The following is an 8,832-nucleotide window of genomic DNA, read 5'->3' as shown; positions in this document are numbered from 1 at the left end:
AACATGACATTCTGTAATACTGTAGCCGTACTGCAACACACCCGCTGTAATGTATACAGCAAATCCAATGATAATGGACCTAAAATTAACTGTACTAACTCCAGTGTTCAAGAATACACAGATACTGTGTGCTGACAGTGAAAACCCTCCAGTGTTCCTCTCCCTTCCTGTTTTAAAAAAAAACCCCAAATTGTTTAGGTATAAACTCAGAGTCCTATAATAATTCAACAAAATAGAAACAAAACAAGAAGAGACAACCGCTTTGCTTAATTTTTTTTTTTTAGTTTTTTTAGTTAAATAAACCCCTTTGACCTCCTTTCTGCGGAGGTTCAGTCTGTAAACATAAATAAATATGGATAAATATCTGAAACAGGCCATCTTCCAGAGTTGGCCTGTGCTCTGTACAGAGAATTAAACACGGTAGTGAGAGAGGCTTTGGAGAGGAGGATTATGATACCAAGACAAAATCCTGCAGACGAAAGGGAAAATTAGATGTTTTAAATGCAAAAACAGACGGAGAGAAAAGAGGGGAAAAAAGAACCAATTGAAAGTAGCAAAACAGACGACAACCACCAAATTAATGAACAATCAAACACACGTTGCACCCTTTACAATTGTATCCTGCACCTTTTGTTTAACCATCAGTAGCTCCAGAGAAAAAAAGAATCAGGTTCATGTTCCTGAAAGTATAGTATGCCATCAGCTGCGTTCATCCTGTCAGCACACTTTATATACTGTATATAAGACTATACTGTATGCTAGCCCTGTTGGTTTAGCCTTTGTTGAGGCCTTGTCCAACTCCTCTAACCTCACTTTTCCTGGACGCTTGACATGGGACAGCACAGTCTTCTTAAGCTACTGCTGCCATGTTTAATCTTCAGAATTGTTTTGTTGTCATCTGATATGAGATCAGCTCCGACGTACAATGATATGACTCTGTATCTTTGTAGTAAATCAGCTGTGCAAGTTCTGATGGGAGAGTAATTTGATCCATGGCCAGTAAAATAGTTCCTGGCTTTGACGACATATTGTTTTTGAAGTGAAACACTGTTGTGGTAAGGGGAAATTTTCCCCAAAATGTAAATGTTTCTTTGAGCACTTGTCCATAACCGTTGTGTTTACGGCAGCGGCTCAGAGGTTAGCTTCAGACAGAGCCCTGTCCTGCTAGAGACAATATTTCATTTGTCTTTACACACTGATCCAGAACCACTGAGATGGAGCTGAAACAGTTATTGAAGTGCAGATGGAGGTCACGAAAACAAGTCAGGTGACATCACTCTTCTGCTATGCCCCCATTGCGACAAGAACGCTGCTCGTGTCTGAGGGCATTTGTAGAAAAAAGGAAGGAAGGAATCAAGGAAGGCATGAGAAAAGTGTGGGACGTGGAGTAGATAGAGTGCAGTTAGCTGAAAGATCTACTCTTCTTTCCTTAAGTTTAGAAGAGCTCTCTCTCTCCTCTTCTCCACCCCATCACCCACCTGCACACGTGTGGGTCTGCAGCAGCAGTGTGAGAGTAGGTGTGTTAACTGTTTGTTAAACCTGCACACCACGGCCGTGCATTTGGATGACCTGGGCTCTAAGGGTCTGGATGGCAGCAAGAATCAGCTTCTGGTGATCAAGAGAAGTAATGCCAAGGCTCAGTACATCTCTGTGGACACAGAAATGAGAAGATTAGTGAAAAAGATAATCTATGTCATTGGCTGGGGTGAGCGACTCCATTAACACAGAAAAATGTCACAGTATAGTATGTCTTCCTAAATCCTGAAAAAATGTCATAATATTGTAAGTCGTCCGAAATGATAAGAAAAACGTCATAGTACAGTAAGTCAAACGAAATCATGAAAAAAAAGTCAAAGTATATTATGTCATTTGAAATTGGAGGACAAAGACATTGTGTTCGGATCAGCAGAAGAAGCAGCTAAATTTTCGGCCCAAAATAAGACCTAGTGGGACTTCCACTGGTTGCCTTCAGAAGCGTTATCTCAGTCGAAAAGTAATGTCCGTGAGTACTGTTACTGTGGATATTTCTATTTACAGGCCTACATATAACGCTGTGATTTAAGGACATGCAATGCTATATATGGCTTGTTTTTGAGCGCTACAATGACATTCTTTTTTTGACTGTACTTTTTTGAGGATCCAATCTTTATTCTTATCTATGAATGAGGTGGGCTTGGGTTACCCTATATGAAACTGTGTTACTCGGCTCCCCAGTTAAGACAGCAGAAACAATGGTTTACCCTGTGCATGGGTCAGAATAGCAAACAGTGATGTCTCACCTTTGGATTTAGGTTATGCCGTTTACTGTAGAGTGAAAAATCTTAGGAGACTCACAAACAACCCATTTGCACTCAATTTGGTGTGAATTTGGGACTGTGCATACATTTCTGAATTTCTCCTTACTGTCTCATATGGAAGAATCCAGAATTGCCTTCCATATTTTTTGATAACATCTCTAAACAGTGGGCAGAAAAAGGCTTCATAACATTTGCCAGTTTGTATGATAATGTAACTCTTCTTTCATTTAATCAGATCAAGGAAAAATATGACGTACCTACATCACAGTTCCTCAGATTTCTGCAATTAAGAAGTTTTCTACTCAGCAGACATCGGAAGAACCAAAGCCATCGGTAACAGAGAAGATACTAAGACAATCAGCAAAGTCAAATAAACTCATGACTAAACTCTGCCAAGGTCTGCTAGAGGCGTACACAGAGGACACCCAGGCTACAATGAAAAAATGGGAAGTTGACCTCAAGGAAGGCATTGAGGTGGAAGAGTGGCCACAGATCTGTGTCAGTGTTCGGTCTGGATCATACAATTGGAGACACAAACTTTTACAATTTAAGATTCTCCATAGAACATATTATACTCCTGAATACTACAAAACTGAATACTAAGCACTCAGAAATGTCCTTTTTATGCTAGAGGTGCAAAAGACACAAAGAAACCTTAATTCATATGTTATGGTCTTGCTGTAAACTTAACCCTTTCTAGGAGAAAATATTTTCTCTTACCTCAATGATCTTGAAAATCAATCTAAAGCCCTGTGTACGTCACTGCCCACTTGGGAGCTTTAGTTCTGGGAACTGCTATCAAGGTAAGTTCTGTAATCTTGCCTTTATAGCCGCCAAAAAATGTATTACTTTAAACTGGAAAGTCCCCCCCAACATTGTCCCAGTGGAGGGCAGAGCTGTCCGAAATGATGAAAAAACGTCATAGTTTAGCCTGTCGTCTGAAATTATGAAAAAAGTAGTAGTAGTATAGTATGTAGACCGAAATCATTAAAAAAAAATCATCATATAGTATGTCATCCAAAATGATGAAAAATGTCATATTATAGTATGTCACTTGAAATAATGAAGAAACGTCATAGTACAGTGTACGTCATACTAAAGTGTCGTAAAAAATGATCAACCTCATAATATACCATGTAGCCAAATATTATCTAAAAAAGTCATAGTATCATATGTTCTCTAAAACCATGAAAACACGTCATACTATAGTATGTCATAAAAAAATCGCAACAAAAACCAGTGTTTTCAAAAATGATTAAAAAAACTCATAGTAGCCTTCCATACAAAGTTATGATTAGACATCACAGTGTTGTATGTTGTCACAAGTCATGAAAAAACGTCATAATGTCATCCAAAATCATGAAAAAACTCCATAGTATAGTATGTTGTCAAAACTAATCAAAAAATGCCGTAGTAACATATGTTGTCAAAAGTCTTGAACAGACGTCAGTGTCATACGTCGTCAAAAATCAAGAAAAAACGTAAAAATATCATAGTATATTATGTTGTCAAAAATCACCAAAACACTATATAGGATGTCATCAAAAATCATGATAAAACTTCATAGTATAGCACGCTGCAAAAATGAAAAAAATGTCATAGCATGGCATGTCATCCAAAACCTTGAAAGGAAAGTCATACTACAATATCTCTTCCAAAAACATGGGAAAAAGTCTGAGTATCGTATGTCGTCCAAAATCATAAAAAAAGAATCATAGAATGGTATGACGTCCAAAAACATGAAAAATATGTCATGGTATAGTGAGTTGTCCAAAATCTTAAAAAAATTAAGTCAAAGCATGACGTCCAAAATCTTGAATTAAAGTCAGAGTAAAATATGCAGTCGAAAATCAATTCCTTACACTCTTAAACCAATTTTTTTTATTCAGTTTATTACATACGACAAAAAGAGAAGCAGATCCCAAATCCCCAATTGAGAAGCTAGAACCAGAGATGTGATTATTGCTTAAAAAATTACAATTATTAGAATTGTTCCTATCTTTTTTGTTTAATAACTAATTGTCTCAGCCTTTTTCCCAATGCCCCTGTCATTTTAAGACTCCAAGGGTTAGCAGAATTTATCTTATCTAATTTATTTATCTTCTCTGATAGTCAATAATTTAAAAAAAAACAATATCAAGCAACGAGTGGACATTTCCCCCAAATAATTTATGTTTTCAAATAGTAAATTGTGTTATTGATGTTCTGTTATCTCACTTAACCACCATCTCTAAAACAGAGTTGTATAAAGACACTCACTGCACAGTCATTCGTGCCACAGACTCCAAGTAGCAGTATCCTGCAGCGGTGAAGTTGTCCTTGTATCGTCCCATGTCCACTGCGTCCAGCCACTCTCCCACTGAGTTAAAGGATGGGAAGGAGGGCAGAGGCCTCTCTGCGAGCGTAATGGATGAACTCAGGGTTCTAGAGGTGAAGAAATAAGGTTGGTTTCGTGGAGATAAAAAAAGCCATTTTGCTAAGCCAATACATTTCCAAATCGTACCTGCGCGCCAATGTGGAGGAACCAATGCCATCAGGGGAGCGGATGCTTTTGCTGAGGGCTGAGTGGATCTGGCTGAAGCTGGGCCTCTCCGTCCTCTCCTTCTGCCAACAGTCCAGCATCAGCTGATGGAGATGCGGAGGGCAGTTAACTGGAGCCGGCAGCCTGAAACCGTCCTCGATGGCCTTTATCACCTACAGGACATGCAGAGGACAGAAAACAGTGATATCACGTTTGAACATTTGGAAGTAGTGTTGTGATTTCTCCAGTACCTATACTATAATTAGATGAATTCCCAAAGGGCATGTGTGTGACTGGAAGGGCAGAATGAAGGAAGTGAATAAAAAAAAGTTTTGTCCTACTTTAAAAAGTTGAGTAAGGAAATTAAAACCTTTTTTTTTCTTTACAGTGGCTTAGTTGCCAAGAATAGAAGCTTTTGGACAGTACAGGTCCTACACGGATAAATAAGTGCTGCTGCTTTCATTTTCCCTTGTCACTAATTACACCACGTACAGAGTTCCATTGTGTTGTTTTGTTTTTGGGTAATTGAACTTATTTTGGGGCTTTCGAGCACCTTGCAAGCCCGCACCAACTGCAAAATAAACAGAATTTCACAGATTTATATTGCTGACCTAAACAATATGAGTTGAATACAAATCTGCAGTAATGTTCTGAAAAATATTCTACAAAAAAACAGACCCATAATGCCAACGGGCAGCTATTTTTCGAAAGACAAGAGAAACTGAACGATGTAAAATCCATCAATACTGACTGACTGACTTTGTCTGCACGATGAAAGGTCACTTAACAGGATATTCAATGTCTCAGTGTCACTTCACAGGATATTTGACAGGGTATCACAAAAGCTGGGCTCCTATCAGCAGAAAAAATGTACAACATTTTAATTTCCGATAATACAATATGCTATAGGCCTGCAAAAAAAAAATCCTAAGAGGTTTGTAAAAGGAGAGAAATTACAGAGATGAAACAAACAGAGCCGGCATTTTCTCATACCTGACCCACTCTAAAAGATAAGCTACCAAATACAATGTTTCATCTCAGCTCAGCATTTTTTCATCTGGCCCTGTGAAACCTCGCCGTCTTCAAACAGCAGAGCATGAAAGCATCCCTCCAGACTTCCTCATGTTCCTCCATCAAAATAATGCTGTCCCCATTCAGAAATAATTCACTGTTACACCTCGCAAGAGACTTCTTCTCAGTATATCCAGGGACATGAGATACGTCCTCCTGTATCACTTAAAGAAAAACAATCTCCTAAAAGGAGGAAATAGTCGGAGCATAATCACAAAAATGACATCCATCAACAGCATTATTTCCTAACACTCATTCTTCTCTCTGCCTACCCGCCCACCGCCCCACTCCACCGTCCTCTCAGCCCCTTAAGCTCCTACCTCACTAAAGAGCATTCATAAAATGCTTTTCAGCATTTGACATTTTCCATTTAATCAAAGCTGGTAGGTAAAGGGCACGGTGGATCACAGGTGGACAGGCCGACCAACAATTCTGTTATGATATAATGTATCAATTTAAAGTGGATTAATATCCCCGGCACTCTACAAGCTTGACCTTTGCCCTCTCAATTGGAAAGTTTGATAATATGAACCAGGCTGAGAGGAAACTTTCTCCTGCTTTGTAAAAGGGCACCGGAGGGGAAAGAAAGAGGACTCTAAAAAGCAAGCTATTCTTGTGCCTGCTGAATAACTCATGCATATTAATTTTGGACATTCAAAAATGGAACATGCTAATAATTCGTTGCTTTTTTAACTATGCACCTGCCTGCATAAAGTGGGGGCATTATTTTCTGATGACAGTAATTGGAGGGGGCATTAACATGATGAAGCTTTTGGACTTGATGAACGATAATAAGTCTTAAAATGATATTTTCAGTGCTCTGTGTTTAGTCGGCTTCAGTGAAAAGAATAATCTGCTCTCTGGTCTCTTTAGATGCACGACTTCATCAAAAAAAAAGGCATAAAAACAACTTTTTTTTTGAAGGACAAACAGGGTAGGAAGGAGAACAGCAAAACATCCACCCACACTGACTTGGAAATGATAGGTTTCTAGGGACAAGCGGCAGGGTCCTATCGACTGGACAATCTCTTCAACCCTCAAATAGCAAGCGCTTTACATTTCCTGAAAGATGATTTTTTTTCCAGGAGGATTTTTAACACTTTTAAGAGCAGGGGGACAGGCGGAGGCCACTAGAAGGGGGTCAATGCGTCCTTAAGAGAAAACAGGATTGGTCATGGAGCTGATGCAGACTTAAAGAGGGGGACTTAGGCCCTGCAAAAGCTTTCAGAGGTACTGTGGCTTCTTGGCTTTCTTCTAATAAGATCCAAGCTGGGCATGGTTACAGAGTTCATTGATAGAGGGAGGTGAAAGAGAGAGGGAGACTGGTAAAGTGCAGATATTCTATAAAAAAAGGAGGGAGGAATATAAAGGACATGACTGGGGAGATTAATGGAAAGCACCCTCCTATTTCTAAGCTTTTCTCTCGCACACACACTTACATCCTGGTTGCCCATATCCCAGTAGGGTCTCTCTCCATAGGACATAACCTCCCACATGACAATACCGAAGCTCCAGACATCTGAGGCTGAGGAGAAGCGGTGGTACTGGATGGCCTCCGGAGCGGTCCACAGCACCACGCTCTTCCCTCCGTGCTGGATGAGGAAGCGGAGAGGTAAGACGTGGAGTAAAAGGGTGTGGAGAGTTCGCACAAGTAAAGCTTTAATATTCCCTTTGAACAGCTTTGAACATATTTTCAGTGGATCAAAAGAATCTTTAGAGGAGTGGGTTCACCTTGAGTGAGCCAAAAAATATCCAGTGAAATAATGCACCGAATGTTTGGTTTTTTTTTGTACTCTGAAAGCTTAATTATATGACCTCAACTGAATCTGACATGTGGTAACTCTCATGTGGTCCTCAGCTCATTAAAATGTCACCTGTACATGTGTGAACTTCCTTCAAACCAGCTTTGTACCACCTTGGCGGTTATTCAAGTTTCAGTTGATAACTTTTATACAGCTAAAATTTTTCATATTCGATGTAACTGTCACTATATCCTGACAATAGTACATGAGGCAGATATTCTGAGAAAAAAAATGTTCCTCTGCCTCCTCCTGGTGCTTCTAATGGCATCTCCAAGAATCAACTGCAGCTGAACGAAAACAACTATTCAGAGGAGGTCTCTTATGCAGCTGTCAATCATATCAATCACTGCTCGTGAACTGCAAGCTGTCAAACTAGGCAGTGCTAAAATAAAAATATCAATCAGCCGGTTTTAGCTCGACTGTTTTCAACATAGTGGCTGGGTCACAAACTTTTGCCAACAGTCGTGTTAAATGAAACATCACTCACCAGCCGGCACAAAGTTTCACATTTTACAGCTGAACAGTACACTAAAATATGCTTCTGAAAACATTAGAGACAAGCAACAGGCAATGCAGTCACATAAACTTGATCCATGTTCGGTCAGCGCTGCCAAACTTGACAGTTAGACCGCAGTTCACGAGCAGTGATGAACTGGAGAATACATGGCTCTGACCGGTTGGTTTCATTCACACTCTGGATTCTTTTAAACAGCATTAGAAGCACTTTGAGTAGTAGGGACATGATTTGTTTATTTGTTTGTTTTTTTAGATTATCCCTGCATAGTTTTATTTTTGTATGTACAGCAGCTGCCCTTACAAAGTTTTACAGTCTTACATGGCGTATGTTAACTTTCTCATATCACTCTGATAGAACTTTGACCTTCTTGCATAATGTATCACTTAACGTTACCTTGGAGATTCAAAATGCCGTTCATTAAGCTCGTCAGAGGTGGACGTCGAGCTCTGCTGTTGTTACTTTGCAAAGTATGTAGTTTTAGCTTTTAAAATATAACTGCATACATTGTAGATTTAAATATGCACTATTAAATTTAACAGTAAAATTAAACATGCATTATGTGTTGTTATTATCATAGCTGTGTCCCTTTGCTGTTGCTTATCTTTAAAATAATATTTTTTTCAC

The 8,832-nt window shown here is 39.2% G+C and overlaps 1 protein-coding gene across 1 annotated transcript in view; it reads right to left on the bottom strand.

The window, feature by feature from the left end:
- Positions 1-401: 401 nt before the first annotated feature.
- LOC121957491 (ephrin type-A receptor 7) overlaps positions 402-8,832 on the bottom strand; it is a 192,229-nt gene continuing 183,798 nt past the window's right edge. Inside the window, exons 15-18 of the mRNA XM_042506084.1 lie at positions 7,329-7,481; positions 4,801-4,991; positions 4,557-4,721; positions 402-1,648 (exon numbers count right to left, since the gene is read on the bottom strand). Of these exons, the coding sequence (XP_042362018.1) occupies positions 1,534-1,648; positions 4,557-4,721; positions 4,801-4,991; positions 7,329-7,481 (624 nt within the window). The 3' untranslated portion in view covers positions 402-1,533. The remainder of the gene's footprint in view (positions 1,649-4,556; positions 4,722-4,800; positions 4,992-7,328; positions 7,482-8,832) is intronic.

The sequence above is a fragment of the Plectropomus leopardus genome, chromosome 18 (genome assembly GCF_008729295.1).
Source record: "Plectropomus leopardus isolate mb chromosome 18, YSFRI_Pleo_2.0, whole genome shotgun sequence".
NCBI classification, from domain to species: Eukaryota; Metazoa; Chordata; class Actinopteri; order Perciformes; family Serranidae; genus Plectropomus; species Plectropomus leopardus.
Note: the sequence above shows the minus strand (reverse complement) of the source record. Positions and strands in the feature narration are given on the sequence as shown.